The sequence below is a fragment of the Haliotis rubra genome, unplaced genomic scaffold (genome assembly GCF_003918875.1).
Source record: "Haliotis rubra isolate DU_JTF1 unplaced genomic scaffold, ASM391887v1 Scf352, whole genome shotgun sequence".
NCBI classification, from domain to species: Eukaryota; Metazoa; Mollusca; class Gastropoda; order Lepetellida; family Haliotidae; genus Haliotis; species Haliotis rubra.
Genome location: NW_025767027.1, coordinates 155399 through 177027, shown reverse-complemented (window position 1 = coordinate 177027; position 21629 = coordinate 155399). Strand labels below are relative to the sequence as shown.

Genomic DNA, 21629 nt, shown 5'->3' with positions numbered 1-21629 from the left:
GCTGTGGTTCACCTAGGTAGACTTGAATGACCAGCGTGGAGTTCGCCGGTAGACTCTACAGGATGTTGACCACGCCTTCGGATTCAGACACCACCTGCAACCCCACGTTTTGCGTCCCGGGCTTGCTCATGTGGGCTGCCATACTGGAGAGTGGGCTGATGACTACGCTACGCCTCTGCGCCGGGACGTAAGCAACGAGCAGGGTTACGTTGTTCACGACTTTGTTTAGGTAGTTGTCTTTGTTCCCCGTGAACACATAGGGGGAGCCGAGCCTAATGTTGAGAAACCCATCGACTCGAGAGGGTAACAACACCCACTTGTCGTCGTCAGTGAAGACGAGGGCATACTGCTTGTTTCTAGCAACGGTCTTGCTCTCGACGTCTTCTAAGTCGAACAATTTGCTGCGGACTAGGTCGAGCCGAGTGTTGAGGGCCGCTCCTGATGTATCGACTATATCACCTAGGGTGCTACCGGAGGTGACTTCAACGCGTTTGTAAATGCTGTTTTTAAGCTGTAAGGCGTACAGTCTACCCTCTACTCCGGGTTTGCCGAATCCGCATGTGTCCCCGAGATCCCTACATTGACACATCTCTTCAACCTTCCGGGTCCTTGTGCGCTAGTCATCTTATGTGCAGCGTTATGCTGAGGTATCCTATATTAACAGGATTGTGCTTTATATCTAACACTGATATTACCAACTCCGGGATAGTGCCCCGAGTTAACCTCTTGTCCTGCCGCGATGAAAACGACTCGGTTCTGCCGTCGTTGTACTTCTCCGTCTTCACCGGTACGGCTGCCAGCAGCGTTGAAGGGCGTTCGGCCTGAATGTTGTCCGTCGTGCTCAGCTGATCGAGATGAATGCACAGCTCGTGGTAAGGGACTAGGTCGGGTAACTTCGTACCCGTGACCATAGTTGTGGGTTTTATCTCGTCCGGCGGCAGCCCGAGTGTCCTCGCCAATGGTCGGCCGAGCCTCAAGGGGTTTATTCCGTTGTTGGTTAACACGACCGTACCGTTTGAGTAGTTAATCTTGAGTTCGGCTCCCATGGGCTCGAAGACTTCATCGCTTAGCGAGCACACGCTGTAGTAGCCGTCAGTTATGTGATTGCGGATGCCACTGACGAACAGCTTGTTGCCATCGTTGATGTTGGTCCACCGCGGCAGGTAGGTGATATCGCAGAGTGCGACTTCGAGGTGACCCGATGTGTTATCGATCGCGTGCAGCAGCTGAACGGCCTCACCGCTCGTTATCCCTGGAAGTGTCACGTACATATTAGAGTACATATACCATTATATAATACTTTTAACATGTACAACCCTAAGATTGACATAGACTTTACGCACATGAAGATCGTGGTCGACGTGGCTCGGTTGCACTTCGGAGACTGGTTCACCAATGTGTTCGGCCGGTATAGGCTTTCGGTGACGAACGTCAAGGCAGTCCACGGCTGGTTCAACAACCCGATGCAGTTCTGGCAGAATCAACTCAACTTCGCTGTATGGTGCGCGATGACTGGGTGTGGCTTGACGTTGACCGACACTCGGCGGGGACCGCTGAGTAGGTCTGTGTTCACGTTCCATGTGTACTACCAGGTCAGGCGTATCCTCAAAGAGATCAGCGCTCCGCTCCCACAGGACAAAGCATGGGACGCAGTAAAGAACCCGTACGACTGACGGGCCTATGAATGCGTTTGCAATGAATGCAAACTAGACCCGAAGACGGATTGGCGTTTGCCGGTTCCGAACCACGGGTTGGGTATTCCATATGATGGGGGGCGACCCGTGAAAGAAGTCAGTGATGATTTACTGAAACGAGATGTACTACGCCAGGTCTTTGCAGTAATGAATGGTGAGATGACCGTATGAACTTTAAAGGTGGTGTTGCTTTCACCGTCCAGAAAGTGGAGCAGCCCACCGCGAAAGTTTTGGAAAATGTTTATGCTGGACACGTCAAAAGGGTTTACTCGTGCCCGGTGTCACCAGATTGAACGACTCGATTCGAACGTATGTGTGGGCGCTGGTGGGTGCGCAGACGCGAACACGTTCCAGCATCATCGGTAATGGGACTGCTTTAGATGCACAGAAACAGTTCGTGGCTAACATTGAGGATGCTATCGCCGCCCCGGTCGATCTACCGAGTACCATCCAACGCTACCAAAACATATTGGAATACGCCCAGTCTAAAGTCGACTACGTGTTCGACGTGGGACTGTTCATGGCCCCGAGTGATATGCAACTGAGAGTCAATAAAGTGGTGGGCTACAACAACGAAATAGTCATAGCCACGTCCGACCAGAAGTTGGGTATCAACCCAGGCATCAACGTGAGTCACGTCCGACCTCCAACGACCCGTGAAACGGGCATAGTCGTACCACCCCCGGAGCCCAGGGTTGGGTCCGCACCCCCCCTTCCATTACGTGAGGTGGCTGAGAACAAGGAACACCTTGATAGTAAAACCACGCTAGTGGTCGCTGGGATCGCAATCGGCCTCATTTGGTTAAAAATTCCTTAGCCGCGACGTACACCAGCCTGGCCACGGCAACGATGGCTGCCCACGGGTTTTGCCCGAGCCACGTGGCAGTTTTAGCCAGCGTGCTCAGCAGCCACGAGACCATGCTATCCAGGATGCCGGGCAGGGCTTCAGTGGCCTTACCCGCGAGTTTAGCCAGGGCCTCCCCGAGGGATTTCAGGTGTCTTCTCACCCAGTCTCTGGCGTCACCATTTGGGGGTGTTGGTGTACCTCCATTCAGCGATATGACCAGGGTTGATATGATGAAGCCCAATGCTGTCAGAATGCTGGCGATGGTGATCCCTTGCTCTCGGAAGATCCCTTGCTCTCGGAAGAGGATTCGGATCCTGTCAGCTAGCGTGGTGTCCTGGTAGAGGACTCGATCGATGGTTTCCCGCACGCGGCTGATCTGGGTTCAAAGCTGTTCTCGGAAGGAGGACGCTGCTTCCATCCGGGTCGACCTTTCCCCTTCAAGGTTCCGCAATCGTTCCTCGATGATGGCTTTCAGAGACTCGTCATCTACCTGACTGAGTTTGGTCTTTCACGGGCGATGTGGGCGTCTATCGCGTACAGTTTGGCCTTGTTGTCCACGAGTGACCCACGAATGGTTTGCATGGCCTTGTCCAGCCCCCGCAGTTCCCGAACGGTAAATTCGAACCTGGGTAAGGGTTTGTTATGGTACGTGGCCAACAATTCATCGATGGCATGTTGGGGCTCATCGTTGAGTTCGGCCCTGGTAGCTTGCAGATCTTGGACAACCTTCGGGGGAAGCTTGGGCCGATAATCCATGAGGCTTAGTGCATCGCAGATCAGTTGCCCACCATGGCGACTGATGAGTGTCGATAAGGCAAGCGGTTCTCTCGTGCGTTTGCTCACAATATTGATCTCCGGGTGAGCCTTCAATCGCAGCGTGCCGTTCTCGTCGAGGGTGAACGAGTGGGCTCTATTATCCCACAAGTCACCCATCTGGATGTCATCGTAATCACCACCTTCAGCCATATTTAATTATGTTAAACTTATATATTTCATGTATATAACAATGTCATACGGTAGGAAGATCCGGAGATCAAGGGAGCCTCTAGGCGCCAGAGCCGTGCGCCAGTCGGTGACCATCACCAACAATCCTAGCAAGATAGACCAGAACCAAACGCTGCTGGGTCGATTCCCCAACCTGGGTGAGAACGACCTATCGTGCCTGGCACGGTTCGACTGGCGGTCAACCTCACGTTGACCTCCAGCAATGACAAACGCAAGCTCGAGCGAAACGTAGGTCGGGCCATCGTCAAGAAGACCACCATCAAGATCAGCGGCAACAAGGTGCTGAGCATCGATGACAGCAACGTATTTTACTGCTACGGGGACCTCTGGAAAAGCGAGGGAGAACGCGTCAACGGTGTGTACCAAGGCATCAGCAAGTCGACTAGGTTGCGCGTCGGTACGGCTTCACGGCAGACCAGCTCGACAAGGTCTCGGCGGGTGCAAAGGCCATCGCCGAAGCGGGAACAGGTTCTGCGTGTCGCTCGACTTTGAGTTGCTCACGGGACACGCGCCGTTTTACCAGGCCGCGCTGGGCGATCGGCTGGAATACGAACTCACGTTCAACGACTATGGCAAAGTCGTGCATATGCCGAACGGTGATGAGGCCAGTTACGCCATCGACAACATCTCTCTGGAGTTCGACATGGTCACTAGCCCGGAGCTGGCCAGGCAGGTTCGAAACCAGTACTTGGGGAAGGTGGCCATCCTGTACGACCGCATACTGCGGCAGTGAATGGTAGTACGGGATAAGAGCGTCACGGTGTGGAATATCAACCTGAACGTGCCGCCGCGATCGATGAAAGGCATCCTGATCGTCCCCGTGGAGGATTACGAGCCCTTCCGAAGGGACAGCGAGAAGTTTTTCAACCCCGAGATCACAAAGGTGGAAGTGACAATCGAGGGCCTGCCCAACCAGCTGTTCAGCCATGGTATGAGGGCACACCAGCAGTTGGATGAGATAACGAAGCTACCGACCTGGCACCAACACGTCATTAAGGACCTGGATCTATCCTCTGTGACCACCAAGTACACGCTATGGTTGGACATGCGATCCACGGACGACGATCAATTGCACGGCAGCGGACGCCACATCGACAACGGCAGCGAGGGGATAACCGTCCAGATTACCAAGAAGGCTCAACCCACGGGCAAGTTGAAATTATATCTGTACGTGATTATGGACGTGCAGTTTAATATAGATAATGGGAGATTCGTGCAAGCCATCTATTGATCTACCCCGCGACCCGCACTGCGCCATAGTGTGCGGGCAGACTGGTTGTGGGAAGACCATTTTCGTGCTGGATATGCTGGAGGGGTACTATAGGGATGCCTTCGACAACATCGTTATCATGTGCCCTACTCTGCATATGAACAGGACGTACACGGAAAGACGGGTGATGACGGACCCGGACGTGCACACAGTCGACCTGGGAACACGCCTGCAGGACTGGCTGAAGGCTTACCACGGTAAATTCAAGGGGGAGTCGACGCTGTTTATCCTGGACGACTGCAGCGCTAACAAGGAGATAACAAAAAAGAGAGACATGCTATCGTATTTAGCCTTCTCCGGACGGCACGCTCAACACAGCATCTGGGTGCTGACGCAGAAGTTCAACTCGGTCCTTAAAGACCTCAGGGAACAGACGCGATGGGTAGCCAACCCGTGGCTTACCAAGTGCTAGGCATTACCAAGCAATGCTGAGCAATACTGAGTAATGGCTGAGCAAATGCTGAGCAATGCTAAGCAATGGCTTAGCAATTAAAAGTTACAGTTCTATATGGCTTGTGAAGTGCTCATCGTGTGCAATTTAACCTTCATCTCGCTGTGTTTCGCGTGCATTGGTTATTATATCATTAGAGTTAAGAATCGGGTGATAAGCGAGTGAAACTGCCTGATGATAAAAGCGACGACAAGCGAGAGAAACTAATGGCGCTGGCGGTAAGGCCAAAAAATACTTTGGGGACTATGCTCCCGATAAGATTCAGAAACTACCCGCCGATGAGGTCGATAAGCTGTACGCGAGATATGAGTCCCGGCTCGGGGCCGAGATGACGAAGACTATAGGGTCGACAATGACTCAGATCTACACCGGTTTGGCGTCGTATGTCCTCCCCATTCCCCCGGTACGCCGACTTTACCTGTGGGAGGACCTCGAGAAGGACCCCTTTATCGAACATGCTTTGAGCGCCGTTAGCTGCCTGCTGTACCACAAATACGGCATGTTCTTAGCCCCGGTGACGGCGGCGATCATCATGGCAAAGCATTGTCAATTTAAAGAGGGGAATAATAATAGTAATAGTATACAAGATGGATGCTGCCCAGCCAGTGACTCCGACCCCAGAGGGGGAGGAAACCCTGATCCCGTCACTAAGCAGAAGAACCCTAAGAGAGTCGCCGCCGGTAGAAAAGGTGGTTTGGCTAAGCGTCACAGTAACTATACTCTGTGGATTGTAGGCGCAACTGCAGCTCTCTCATTATCCCCCGCAACGCGTTTTGCGGGGGAGGTATTAAAATGGACTGCGTCCGTCCGTCCGTCCGTCCGTCCGTCCGTGCACATTTGTCTTTTCCGGAGCAGAACTCTAAAACCATTGAATATTTCTTCACCAAACTTGGCACATACATAGATCTGGTGGTGTACTTGTGCCTTTTGGTAGTTTTGGAATTCTGAATAAAATATTTTTGGCGTTTCCATGGCAGCAAGTTTGACTAAAACTGAAATTAGTGGTAGTGTTCTTTTCCGGAGCTGAACTCTAAAACCATTCATGTTTCTTCACCAAACTTGGCACAAAGATTGGTCTGGTGGTGTACAGGTGCCTTTTGGTAGTTTTGGATTTCTGTATAAAATATTTTTGGCATTTCCATGGCAACAAGTTTGACTTAGACTGAAATTGGTGATAGTGCTCCTTTCTGGAGCAGAACTTTAAAAACCTTTCAATACTTTCCATCCACTTTTCTATATACACACCTAAATATTTGACATAATCATAACTCGTAGACATTATCATGAAGAGTATTTTGCCATTGCAGGGGATATTGATGACTTTGTCTTCTTGTTATTCATGCTATATCGTACATCCCCAAAACCAACCCCACCCCCGCAACCCCAATTAGAGGTCAACCCCCATATTATGTTGTAATTAAATATATGTTTCTGTATCATATACATCATGTCTGAGGGGAAAACGTTCGTTAACGAAGCATACCACGCCACCGTGGTCGCCGGCCTAGCCGTAGCATACGCTCGGTTGACCAAGATGGTCCTCAAACAACCGACTATCAAGCTCGACTTCGACCTGCAGGATATTGGCAACCTGTACGGTTGGGCTATGAGCCGGTATCTACCCACCGGGGGTTCGACTGGGTGCCTGAGATAGACGTCATGAGCATACCGCCGGATTCGGGGCAGGTTACATCCTCGAAGTTGACTTGGAGTACCCAGCAGCATTACACAAGTCACACAACGGCTACCCAATGGCCCCCGAACGGCTGATGGTGAACCCGGACTGGATGTCCGACTACCAACAGAACTTGCTGGGGAAGAAAAACCTAGCCAACGTCGAAAAACTCGTACCCAACTTGATGAACAAGACCAAGTACATCGTTCACTATCGCAACCTGCAGCTGTACCTGTCGCTGGGTATGAGGCTGACTAAAACCCATAGGGTGCTCAAGTTCGACCAAAGCCCCTGGATGGAGCCCTACATCAGAATGAACACGGACCTGCGAACGCTGGCCACCAGTGACTTCGAGAAGAACCTCTTCAAGCTCATGAACAACTCGGTGTTCGGTAAGACGATGGAGAACCTGAGGAAACGCGTGACCGTGAAGCTGGTCCGGTCGAAAGAGGAAGACAAGCTCAGGAGACTGATAGCCAGCCCGGCATTCAACCGGAGCAAGATAATCACCTCCGATCTGGTGGCCCTACACATGAGGAAGAGCCACATCAAGTTCAACCGGCCCGTCTAAGTTGGGATGAGCATCCTCGACCTCTCCAAGCACCTGATGTACGACTTCTACTACAACGAGCTCAAGAAGCAGTATGGTGACAGGTGCGAAGTGCTGTACACGGACACGGACTCCCTGCTGATGGAGATTCGAACGGAAGACGTGTACGAGGACATGGCAAAACACATCCACAGATACGACACCAGTCTCTACCCCAAGGACCATGCCATGCACAGCACGGTTAACAAAAAGGTCCTCGGTAAGATGAAGGATGAGTGTGCTGGCACGCCCATAGCCGAGTACAAAGGCTTGAGGTCCAAGATGTACTCCATCCTGAAAGCCGACAATAGCGAGATCCGGAAGGCGAAGGGTGTCAAGAAGTACAGGGTGAAACAACACATCAAAAACGCCAGGTTCAAGGAGGCCCTGTTCAGGGCCCGCACCTTCAAGCATCAGATGAACACGCTGAGAAGCGAAGGACACAGGATATACGGACTGACAGTAAACAAGACGTCCGTCACTGATGGACACGAAGCGTTGCATAGCCGCCGATTGAATCAACACGTACGCGTACGGGCATGAGAAAATTGAACCAAAGACATAGCCGTATGTATATGATGTCACGGAAAGAGAGAAAGTTTGAGGCTATTTACTACAGCCCGCGTGGGTACTGGAAAGGAGCGAGCGCCATACATAAGCTTGCCAAAATGGTGAGAGTACCCCCGGACGAGGCCAAAGCGTGGCTGGAAAAACAAGCCTTGTGGCAGATCTACCTACCGGCACCACGCTACGTGCCTAGAAGAAAGTTCGGTATTGACGTACCCAAAAGCGTCCACCAGGCCGACCTCCTGTTCCTACCCCACGACAAGAGGTACAACTATGCCCTAACCGTCGTGGACGTGGCCAGCCGCTACAAAGAAGCCGAACCCTTAACCGCAAAAGACTCGGCCCAGGTAGCCCGCGGATTCGATTGCATATACAAGCGCAGCCCGCTGACATGGCCCACCGAACTGCAAGTCGATCCCGGACGGGAGTTCATGGGTGCCGTGTCACAACTGCTAACTAAGCGTCCAGGACAGGCGTGGTGCGGCCGGGGCTCATCGCAGCCAAGCCATCGTCCAGAGATTCAATAGGACTTTGGCCGAGAGCTTATTCGGGCATCAGTATGAGAGAGAGATGGCCAACCCGGGGAGACGATCGACGGAATGGGTAGTGCGGCTACCTCAAGTGGTGTCGGCTATCAACCACGAAACCACTCGGCTCACAAACTGAAAATCAGTGACGGCCGAACCGGCTGCACCATGGAGAACATGAAGGAGACACTCGGAAACGAGCCACCGACCCGACATGGTCGGTCAAAACTTACAACAAAGATAAAGTGGACACCAAAGCCGACAAGCCGAACTTGTACTACTTGAAAGATCGGCCACCGAGAGGTTTCGTCAGAGAGGAATTATTGATCATACCCCACGGCACAATGTTACCCCCCAAGTAGTGATTCAAAATATTTAACACTTACCTTGTCGAGTAATCCCAATAGTGTCACGTAACCAGGAAGTTTTGGTTCGCGGTCATAGTGACCAGGAAGTTAACTGGGGATTCAAACAGTGGTATACACACTAGCGGGGAGAGATAAGGGCCTGACAAAAGCTTTATTTCATAAATAAAGCTTTACAGATCTCGTACCGCTACTGTATATACTACTACAGACATCAACATGAAGTATCAGAATAGCTGCAGCAGGTAGAGACTTTACAAGATCATCCCTACTCTGCTCACAAATTGCAATAATATTTAGGTCATTGAATGAGGTGTAGGGTTGTTGCTTTTCCTGCAGCTGTAAGAGTGAGTGAGAACATTATGAACACTTAGTTATATCATGGCATGTCAGCTTAACGTGGTATTAAACTCAGGGAAATCTTGATTCAAACCACACCAAAAAAAAGAAGAAGTTTCTATCATGCCCAAAGGAGGCAACTCTACTGGGCTAATTGTTGTGCAACATGGCAAATAGGCCTATGTGAGGCTGTTACCACCATATGACAGCTATCAGTCTGTATACTTTCAGATGTAGCATCCACTTTGTAGACAGTATCTTGTTGAGATGTGATAGTGCATGGGCAAGGGTGTTGATATCACTGGAATGTGTTGTATGCGAGACTCTGCCAGATCATAAAGATCCCCTTTAAAGACCTTATGATCAAAAGAGTGTGGTTCCTCCCAATCTGTTGATGTCGCCAATGGACAACTCATAAGTTGTGGCTTATAAGGATGGAGGAATTCTTGAGATGTAGAGACCAGTTCTGGATTGTTAGGATCACGACCTTCAAATATCTCAAATATCTCTGTGTACCAGGGAATCTAAAGTGGTTAGGGTATGCACCCCTTCATGTCAGACATATCTGTGAAGAGGTGACAATCTCGTTGAGGCATCCGGATTGTCCACTGGATGACACTGTTGGAAATGTTCCAACATCGGAGTTCCTTGGAAGAATCCTGAACTGGAAGAATCTATTGTTGATGGCAAAGCATAGATGTTACTGAGATGTTGGATGGACTGGAATGAGGCATCCTAAAGGTCTACTGAGATGGTCTGCTTCAGGTTCCAAACCATTGAGAGAAAAAACATTCCGAGAGACCCAAAGGGTCTAACTCAAGTGTTAGAGGTAGTATTCTAAGCATTTTTATCATTGCTGTTAATACTTCAAAATTCTTACAAATATGTCCCTCTAACACTTGATTACCGAATCCCACATAGGCTTGGTGGGTCCAGAATACCCCAAACAAGGAATGGAAGACAACCATAAAACTCTTGGTGGACTAGGCCAAAATTTTGGGTTAACCATACTTCCGATGATATCAATTCCATTTAACTATACATCTGATGATGCCCCTTCATGTTCATATCTAGTCCACTCAATGAATCACCAAGTTTATATCCCTGATTGGACATAACCCGTCTTCAATTATGCAGTTGTAGTGTACCATTTGAGGCATTAGACTCATCAATTATATGCAGCAAGAAAAGCTTCACGGATTGTCAACCTCATGTCCAATTTCAGTGAGGACTGTTTTCTTCATGTTTCCTGGTATCTTTTCTCAACATGTTTGACCTGTAATTGTGCATGGAAGCCATCTCAATCTGGCAAAAGTAAACTTTTCTCTGTGGATCTGGGACAGGACTGACATAAATTTGCAACTGATCTTTTAATGATGTCACGAACAGATTTATGTGAGGTTGTACACTTTTGATCGTTATCTGCCTGAAGGCACGCAGATGAAGCATCCACTCTGTCATTAGAATTTTGTCAGGCGTGATAATGTGTCTGCAAGGATGTTGATATTGCCTTGGTTATGTCTGGCCAAAACATTGTAATCCAGACCACTAGGTCATAAAATTTCTCTCATAGATTCATGATTACCATCTCAGTCTGCTGATAATGGCAATTACCATGGTGTTGTCCGTGGCAACTAATAGTGAGGAATTCCTGAGGATTAATGCCCAGTGCTCTCATCTCCAAGATGTTGATATGAATTGATGAATCTAACTCCCAAAGACCTAATTTTCAAGAAAAAGCTCCCCATCCTGTGAGCAAAGCATCACTGAAGAGATAACAATCCGTCCACCATGTGAGTTCCTTGAACACTCGATCAATGTCTGTTTCGCTCAACATTGATAGATTCAATTTCTGAATGAATCTGAGATGCAGAAGGCCTCTGAATGTTACATCTATTGTGTGTGAAGATTTCTGGAACTTGGCTGTGACATCCTGATAGTGTTCCAACTGGGGATAAACAATATATTTGTGAGTGTTGAATATGGCCCCTATGTACTTCAGTCCATTCTTGGGCTGAAATTTGATTTTTCTGGATGCATTAGGAACCCCAAATTCCCAACGAAATCTTCCAGATAAAGGGAATTGTCTAAAGATTCATCTACGTCAACATTTGTCAAGATATCCAGGAGGATGTAGGTGCGCCAGTACCGGGGCTGTTAGAATCGTGAATAGCCATGGAGCTACTGATATTCCGAACGGGAGCACTCCAAACTGGTACAGTCCCAAGTTTCCAGCAAACATAGATATTTCTGTGAGTCCAGATGAATGGGTACGTGGAGATGAGCGTACTGTAGATCTGTGGAGTTCCCTATAGAAATTGACTGAGATTCCATTTGGACAAGGGAGCTTGAAATTGAAAACAGCTCTCATTGATCAATTTCAACGTGTGCGATAATTGTGGGAAATATGAAAATTGTTTTGACAGTTGGTGCTTTAGGAAAACTCCCCTGCCTGCCATGTTTGTTTGATGTTTACCTGCACACGTGGAAATTGACCAGTGAGAGCCGTTTTCATTTTCCCCAAGTCATTTGATTTCCAAAAACTGCTCAAGTTTCCCGATAGAGACCACTTGATCACTCAAAACAGAGGGCAGTGTAAGTGCAAGGGTCATGCAGTGGTCAAGTAAGAAATGAAGTTAGACAAAATGATGAGCACAAAGGTAAAAAGAATGATCTACGAGCTCGTCACAAGTTTTTGTGAAAAACATAAGGTTTTGTTGACCTGCAGGCTAAAATAGTTGGGCTGTGCAGTTTTTGATCATGTTTTAGCATTGTGTACTCAAGATAATAGTGTAGCGGTAGAATTTTCTAAAATCTTTATATTTTTACCAATTTCGTGCACATTTGAAAAATATGTTAAAAACTGCAATTGCAAAAGTCTAGAATTGTAAATTTTATTATAAATTGTATATTTATATACTTATCCTATCTCACTGTATGCAAAATCCCACGGTTGGTAGGCTGGTCGCAGATTACCCAGTTACTACCACCAGGAAAAACGCATAACCCCCAGCAGGCCAGGAGAAAGCACCAACTCCCAATATGCAAACTCCAAACTTGAGATGGGTTTCTTGTAACCCCTTGGCTTACACAGCACAAAAACTCTAGGGAGTGGGCGCTCCCCAATTAATGTGGTTTTCAGACCGCAACTTTTGACAAGCAAAAGGATGCAGTTTGGCAAGTAGGCCCCGCCGCCCCGCGATTTATCAGGTGACCCCAGTGAATTAAAGTCGAGGACCTTAATCTGGCCAGTCCCTGCTTCGAAACTACCCCCCACAGACACACGCTGGAAGGCGGTGAAAGAGGGAATAGTTCGGATGCTCAACTAGTTTAACGTTCAGTACCAATCTCCCTAACGTACTAAAGGTGAGAAAGGACCAACGAGCAGAACGCTTCGAAAACCATGTAGGTAATCTGAAATCAACACTTCACTGACGTAATTGCTCAGAGAGTAGAGGCCAGTAAGCAGAGTGTCGATCATCTCTGTATGTAGCACAAGACTGGCCTCACAGTCTATCAAGTCATAACTAATGACAGTGCAAACACACCCTATTTCCATAGGAGAGAATAATCTAAACCCAACGGAAAAAAGTACTAAGACATGGATAACATCGATATCTTTTATTATGTACAGAGCAAAACCAAACAAACAGGATTGTTTCATCTGCGAACACGAGCCGATGACAACTGCTGCGCCAGGACCAGGGGCCGAACTGATGTAGACCTTCCACGTCTGTAACTGAGAGGTCCCTCCGGTAGTGTGAAGCAAACACTGTATCTGATCGCCAAAAACAGCCCTCCATGATGGACTGCAGGGAACAATTTCTGTGAAGAGCCATGTTTGGAGGCAAGAGCACGCGTCTCATGGAGCTTCGCCGTTGACGGTGGAGGCAGTTCAGCAAAGGCATAGGCACGCTGGATCGTAGTTCTCATCCAAAACGCCAAGGTAGTACGGGAGACTTCCGAGGTGGAGGCAGTGGACAATGGAATGAACAATCTCTTACGCAATCTGCGGCGATCCTGCGAGGCAGCTAGGTAAATCCTAAATGCACGCACCGGGCATAAGGACAGATCCTCAGTGACGTCTGGGCCCAAAATAGTGGACAACGGCGGAATCGTGAATGTGCGATCCGGCTGAACTGGTAACTGATTCTTGGCAAGGAAATCCCACCGCAAACCAAGGAAAACTTTCGCATGTCTAGACCTTTCAAACCTTACCCGAGAGACATCCAGAGCATGCAACGCCGTAGCCAAGGCCAATAAAAAGAAGGTCTTAAAGGAGACATGTTTGAAATCTTTCTCCTCCAAAGGTTCATAATCAGCTGACGTTGAGATGAGCAAGTACAACGGAAAGATCCCAAGCTGGAGGCCAGAACTTCCGAGATTGGTCAGCCAGTTTGTAAGACCAGAGGAGAGACTGGAGTTCAGGGACAGTGGACACCTTCACACCCGAGGCCGCTGCAATTACTGTGTTAAGAGCCGCCAAATAGGTAGATAGCGTAGAACCTTGGAGGTTCGGAGATGCTGAATGTACTCTGCCACCATCTGCGGGGACGCGCGGAAGAAGGGCCACTGGTGGGAACGCGTAAGTGTTCAGGTTGTCCCAAGGAATGGCTAGAGCATCGAGGTCCCAAGCCAGAAGATCCAGAATCGGTGACACAAACCGAGGCAGCTGATGGTTGAAGCGGGTGGCGAAGAGATCTACTGTCGGCGTCGTCAACGGAAGGCAAAACGTCTGGAACACTTGAGGATGCAATTTCCATTCCGTTGGAGACGGACGACTCAGTCGAGACAGAGAATCGGCGATGACATTCTTCACCCCCGGAATGTGATTGGCTCGTACCATGATGTGGAGACTGTCCACCAGATCGAAGAACCGTTGGGTCCGTCGTAGCAGTTGAGTAGACCCCGTGGACCCCATCCTGTTGATATGCCAAACCACCGCTGCGTTGTCCGATCGGATCATGAGGAACGTTGCTCTGAGGACATCCTGCCAGTGACTGATTGCAAGCATCACCGCCCTGAACTCCAGAACGTTGATGTGACAGGTGCGATCGCCGGGAGACCACTGCCCTGCCACTTGTTGATTGAGAAGATGAGCTCCCCACCCGTGTAGAGACGCGTCCACATACAGGTGGTGAGACAGAACAAACGGCCCTAAACAAACTCCGTCGCAAACATTCAGTTCTTCCATCCACCACCGGAGATGGGGATGGAGCTGCAGAGGTAGAGTGATCAAGGCAACGGGATCTCCCACTCTGATGTAAGGCGCTAGAGAGAACTGCAAGGGACGAAGTTGTAGTTGACCCCCTGAGGGTCAACGCCTGAGCCGACGTCAAGAGGCCCAGGAGCTCCTGCCACTGACGAAGCGTCCTGGGTTGCGCCAATGCCAATGAAACCAATCGCTGAATCTTGACGAAACGATCCCTCGGGACAAAGAGTTTGTTGACTTTTGTGTCGAAGACTGCTCCAATGAATTGGAGACAGCGCGTGGGGACTAGTTCCGATTTCTGAAGATTGATTAACCAGCCTAATTGGCGAAGAAGCCGTATCGCAAACTGCATGTGACGAAGCAGAAGGGCCTGATCGTTCTGTGCCTGAATGCAGTCGTCCATGTAGGCTTTGAACACGATCCCCTTGCGGTGAAGGAAGCTGGTGATAGGCTTTGTTACCCGTGTGAAGAGCCACGGGGCCGAAGAAATTCCAAACGGGAGGACAAGCCACTGATAGTGGGTGCCCTCGAAGACAAACCGAAGGAACTTGCGATGACCTGGGAAGATCGGGATGTGCAAGTAAGCATCCTGGAGGTCCAAACTGACCATGAAATCTCTTGATAATGGTCTCGAGGAGTGCCACCGATACCATGCGAAAATAGGGCGGAGGCTGCAGAAACCTCTTGTTGAACTCCTTCATGTTGAAGATTAACCTCAGCTTGTCCGAATCCTTCTTGGGGACCAGAAAGATTGGAGAATAGAACCCCGCGGGGTGGGAGGAGCCGGACCCAGGGATTCGATCGCAAGTTTCTCGAGTAAGGTATTGATTGTGGATCGCAGAACAGCCATCTGTCAAGCGGGATACGTTCTGCGCTCCGGAAGCAAAGTGAGGGGAGGATCCCCTATGAGTGGCAGCTGAAAACCCGTCGACAACAGGGAGAAGATGAAGGGGTCTCCCAAGATGGTCCAATTGGGAGCATAAGACCCAAGCTGACCGCCTACCGGGGACGTCAGAATTGGCACGACTGGAGGTGGAAGAACCAAGGCGCCGTCCAATATCCTCAAGTCACTGTTTAGCAGGTCTTTGCGAAGTGGGCTGGTCGGACACGGAAGCTGATCGTGAAGTAGAGGAAGCCCGACGTTGACGGTTGAGTCGTCCTCTGCCACCGGAGCCTCTCCCACGAAAGGAAGCAGCAGAACTCGCACGAAGATCAGGATCCACAGGAACATAACGGGCTGGCCTTCGTTGGCGCAACGATTCCTCCACTTGCAAACGCTGGAACTTCAACAATTCCACTGACACTTGTAAATGAGCGTCCTGGCCCACTCTGTTAGCAACATCTCTAACAGCTCCGTTAAACAAAGATCTGCCAGACCATGGCTGCCGAAAAAGATCAGTAAGTAACCGATCCTCCCAAGAGGATAAGTTCAAAGGCCCCCTGCGACGTACAGCTGTGATGTACGAAAAGAAGTGAGCTAACTGATCTAGAATGGTCTGGAATTGCTCTTGCAACAAGACCATAGCTGCCTGAATATACGCTTGTTGATGGGACGTAGCATTTGCAACCGACATAGCCACTGCTTCGGTAGTCGTCAACACCATGTTGAGTGGAGCCATAGCCTTCCGTATGACACCATCCAAATGTAACAGCTCACGATCCTCAACCCGGAACGGCGAGAAAACCTTCTGTTTAGTCCCAAGCAAAGAAACATCATCATCCACCGGAGGGGAGACGATAAGCGTAGAGAAACCATGAACATAAGTGCTAAGTTGAAACGGGGAGCCGCGAACCCATTCTTCACCTTCATGAGGTTACAGAAGGCCTCGTCCAGCAACGTTGCCAATTGAATAATACACGGTCGAGGCGGGAACGTGATAGACCCAAAATCACCTGGCTTCATGTCAAAACTGGATAATAAATCCGCTGATGAGGTACTACGCTGTAATCGCGTACCTCTTGTAAAGGAGGAGCTGGATAACTCGAAGGATGGGATGACTGATGAGCAGGAGGAGTTGGCACCTGCTGTCGTAACGCTGACGCTACCGCTAGTACCATAGCATCAAAGTCCAAAGGTTGAGCACCTGAAACCTCAGAGCCCGGATTCCAGGAAACCGGCAACATGGGTCTGGCCCCCAGTCCCGATACAGGAGGTACCGATGAAACAGAAGGCGGTACCAAGGTATGACGAGGTACCTCCCGCTGAGGAACCGAACCACCAGCTGATTGAGGCACACTCCCATGCGCCAACAACGAAGTCGCAAGGTCCCGGCTATTAACAGCAAAGGTTGACGTAGAAGGACCAAGTGCCAAACATGAGAGGTAAGCACCGAACTCGGACCAGTATATGTAAGCGGGGCAACACGAACCCCGTGAGGAAGCGCTGAACCAGGAACATTGTGAGTATGCATCGCACTGGGAACACCCTGAGGAAGCGACGACCCCCAGCCTGCATAAGGAAGTGCTGAATCAAAACCTCCCGAAGTATACACCAGTAGTAAGCGCCGATCTGGACACGCCGGTAGTAAGCGCCGAACCAAGAATACTAGTAGGAAGCGCCGAATTGGACACAAGCGGCGCTCTAACTGATATCTGGCCTAAAGGAAACAACGCTTGTGAGGCAAGAGGGGCACTCGAATAATGTGGTGGTTTAGAATCAAGTGACACATTCGACTGAACCACTGAATGAGAACCAGACGAAGGAACAACCACCGTAGACAGATGAGGTTGTGGAGAGGACGTAGTTAACACAACAACCCTAGGTGGAGACGAGTCTTCCAACGTGATGGGGTTACGGCCACGCGGTTGGAACAGTTGTCTTAAGTTCTCACTAAGGTAGGAATCAGACGCCTCTTCTAGGAAATCCTCAATAGGAGACGGGGACCTCGAACAACGGACTGCCGCAGATTTACGACGCTCAGCCTTGGTACGTTTCGATGCCGACGGACCCTCAGATAGTTGACGGCGATCTCGATCGGATAAACGTCTACCAGCCACCCGGCGATATGCCGAGAAATCATCATCGTTGAGATCCTTACATAGTACAGCGATGGGACCATTCACATTTGCCTAAACAGTCTACACACAAGACATGTGGGTCCGCCGCTGAAAAATTACTGTTGCATTGGTCACAATGCTGTCGTTTCTTAGAAATACTGCGATTAGACTTTCCCATAGTTGTAGAGAATCACATACAAACTTTCCATAGCCAAGCACACGTCCACCAGACGCCGCGACAAGAAAGAGAATGACAGGCACAGGTAGTCACATGATCATCTGAGCGAGCAGCACGCTTACAGAGATGATTGACAGGTGTTGATGTCGGAGTGGGGGCAGAGGTCAGGGCGGGTCAGAGGCCAGCAAGATTTGATTCAACTTAGCCTACAGCACGTTTCCACACATGGTCATAGAAGAAGAGAGAGGTGCATACAGTGAGATAGGATAAGTTTACAAATTTTGTTTTTTTTACATCATTGTCCAAACAGTGATTCAAATCCCTGTGGTCCAAAGGTTTCAGGGCCGCTGTTAGTTTCCACAGTGAAGCACCTCGGCTCTGGAGTCACAGGTTGGGGTGTGATATGATCTGAACAGCATGCTTCCCAGCTGATATTTCCAAATCATCCATCATGATGGCAGGAGTATGGGGGCTGCTTCTTTGCCATCTCTTTATCCTGGCCTTTCTTTACCGCCATGGCACTTTTCTTGAAAAGTCAGAATTGAGACAATTGGATGAGATTGCTAAATGGTTTCACGGCCACTGATAAGACTTCTGTGACATAATTAGGCGTCTGGGGTTGTGTGACATGGTGTATCCATAACAGATGAAACGGGGAGGATGCCAGGCTCCCTATGAGTCACACTGAACATCAGAGGTTTCTCCAGGCTCTAGAGGAACTTTCATCACTTTGGTGCTGTGGGGAGGTTTTTTTTGCATTTTCTTCTCTTGCCATTTTTTCAAGGACTAAAGCATATTTTCCAAACACCAAAGTGGTTTACTGGCCTCAATCTGGAGACAAACAAACATGGTATGTCCACACATTCTGTGAGGATCTTGAGGGGACATTAATTTGACACAATCTGTACAATTTTTAGTGCCCATTGGGAAGCCAGCATGAATTTATCCATTTTTTTTATCTACCGGTTTTTTTTCAGAACATGTTCACAAAATTGATGAGGATTCCCCCTCTCTGCTAGGGAAGATAACTTCAATGGCCAGCATTTGGTGGATCATAATTAAAAAGGACACAAATCCTTGGACTTTAAGTATTTTATTCAAGCTAAACCTGTGGATTCAGAAACAAGTTTCAAGAAAAAGGCAATCAAATGTTAAAAGGGATGTATTCATAAGAATTTATCTGTTTTGTGATCAGATGTCAGTTTTAAAAAACATGCACCACTACATCGGGGTTCAAATTATCTGTTTTGTTTTTTAAGAAACATGCACCACTACATTGTCGTTTATATTTATTTTGTTTTGTGCACCAGTGACAAATCAACAACCCCCATGCGCCAGTTTTGACTGACCTGCTGATGGGGCTGCAACGATTCGTTTCGATTCATCGAAAATCGAATCTGACACCTTAGTTTCGATATTTTCGATAACCATTATCACTATTTCAATATTTGAATACCTACTTAAATTATTTCCACACAGCCAGAACGTAATTTTGACTCCAACTCGAGCTGTTTCGAGCGCTGAAATGAGACGAAATGTGATTGGTTGACGCCGGGCTAATTTGTTGTTAGTAGACATAGCCAAGTTGACGATGGATTTCATGCTAAAAAAGTTGACTCTGAGAGTTGAATCGAATAAAAAATGATCGAATCGAGGGTCCAATTTCGAAAATCAAATCAAATCGAGGTGTGGGTGAATCGTTGCAGCCCTACTGACTGATCGCTGTATTGTTATAGATATGTATGTGTAGGCTGTTGATTGGTCATATGACCCACCCTGACTTCAGCCTTTAACTATGGAGGAAATTTGTTACATGTTTCAGTTTTAGTTATGTATCAATAAATCCTCTTAGGTCCTTCCCACCTGTACCTTTTTAAGTAATTTGACCTCTGCCTTGGTCATTGATTCACGCACCTGCTGCTTCCACAAAAGATTTCTATCAAGGCAGAGTTTCTCAATATCAATCTGGATGTCAGCTAAAGCTTTTTGTTTGTACACCTCATAGTCCACCCGTTCAGCATCAAGTTGTTCTCGAAGTTCAATCAGTTTCTGTTTTCTCACGTTAAATGCTGCCTTCACGGTGCCACTTCTCTTAAGGAACTTTTTGCTTGCATGGCCATGGTATTCCTGGATGGGGACATAGCGAATCCTCAGTTCCCTCAAGAGCCAGAGGAATCGCTGGTAGTCCTCCTTGCGCAGATACTTCAGCAGTTTCTTCCTCATCTGTATCTTCTCCACCAGCTGAGCCTTATTCTTCTTGTCCTGACAACATTTCAGCATCATTAAACTCAAACGCATATGGAAATAGTACACCATTTCTCCTGTTATTCCCTAATCAAAATACTATAGTCTGTTTGGCTCAAAAGCGGACCGATGAATTGCAATCTAACTCGAAAACTAATAAACATAACATACTCAATGAAACGCTGATCATAATCAAAACATCATACCCACTCTGTGAGGTTTTTGCATAATTTTTGTCCTAAAAATAAAAAAGTTGTTTAACAAACTATCATTAAAGTATTGACACAGTTCACTGTTTGTTACGAGGGAGGAGTGCAGAGAAAGGGACAGCCAGGTGTTCGAGTTCACAGACAAAGTTATTTATTCATTAACCTGTGCTGTGCCGTCTCCATCCGTTCTCAAACACCTGGCTGTCCCTTTCTCTGCACTCCTCCCTCATAACAAACAGTGAACTGTGTCAATATTTTAATGATAGATTGTTAAACAACTTTTTTAGGTTCAAGGACAAAAATTCTGCAAAAACCTCACAGAGTTGGTATGATGTTTTGATTATGATCAGCGTTTCATTGAGTATGTTATGTTTATTAGTTTTCGAGTTAGATTGCAATTCATCGGTCCGCTTTTGAGCCAAACGGACTATAGTAGACTTTACATTTTCCTTATAGTGAGTGAGTTTACACCGCTTTTAGCAATATTCCAGCAATATCACGGCAGTGAACACCAGAAATGGGCTTCACACATTGCACCCACATGGGGAATCGAAACCCGGGTCTTCCACGTAACGAGCAAACACTTTAACCACTAGGCTACCCCACCGCCCACGTTTTCCTTATAAATGATAAAGCTCACAACATGAAATCAAGATTGTTTATGTCTTCACAGGATTTTATCCACTTCTGGACATCTTGAATCCCTGTGTTTACCACCATATATTTCCAGTTCAAAACAATTACCTGAAGTTTTGTGAAATATTTGCATGCAATAACCTAATATCGAATTAAAGTACCTTTGCTCTTGTGAATAAATGGGTGCAAAGGAATGTCCACTCTAATTCCCTAAATGGCATTACTTCCCTCAGTCATTCACAATAAGCTTAGTTTCTATTTCCATTTATAAAGGAAATCAGTACATATTAAGCATCTCGAACACATGGTAGGGGTAGTGAAATGCTTCAAAACTATAAAAAAACAAGTACAGTTCCTTTTGCACGCAAACTACTTAACCGTGCATGTTATAATCATGGCAGTAGGAGTTGTGAGCTTGTCAAAACATCGCAATTAAGTCTATGACAATATGCAGTTTGCGATAAAACATGATAATCTGAAATGCTATCATATGTTTTACTGAATGCCAGACAGTGGTCCATACGTAGAGATTAAAAATACATGTATATTTGTCTCAGAAAACAGCCAGACATATCAAACAGCTGTTTACACAGTTCACCCTCACGAGCAAATGCTGTAACCAACTGACTACACCAGGGGCCCCAGACATACAATGAACATACAATGTTCATGGTCAGACTGGGTAAAAACATAACCAAAACGATAATCTGACATACTTTTTCTGGTTTTAAGCACTTACATCACCTTGTCACACAGTAGTCAAACTGTAGTCCACGACTATTCCAAAGGAGAATGTATTTTCAGAAATTTTCATGATCACCAGT

The 21629-nt window shown here is 47.9% G+C and overlaps 1 protein-coding gene across 1 annotated transcript in view; it reads right to left on the bottom strand.

Annotated features, from left to right (window-relative positions):
* Positions 1 to 18793: 18793 nt before the first annotated feature.
* The window catches only part of LOC124285105 (28S ribosomal protein S15, mitochondrial-like), a 68949-nt gene continuing 66113 nt past the window's right edge, over positions 18794 to 21629 (bottom strand). The window contains exon 7 of the mRNA XM_046721260.1: positions 18794 to 19978. Within this exon, the coding sequence (XP_046577216.1) occupies positions 19565 to 19978 (414 nt within the window). The 3' untranslated portion in view covers positions 18794 to 19564. The remainder of the gene's footprint in view (positions 19979 to 21629) is intronic.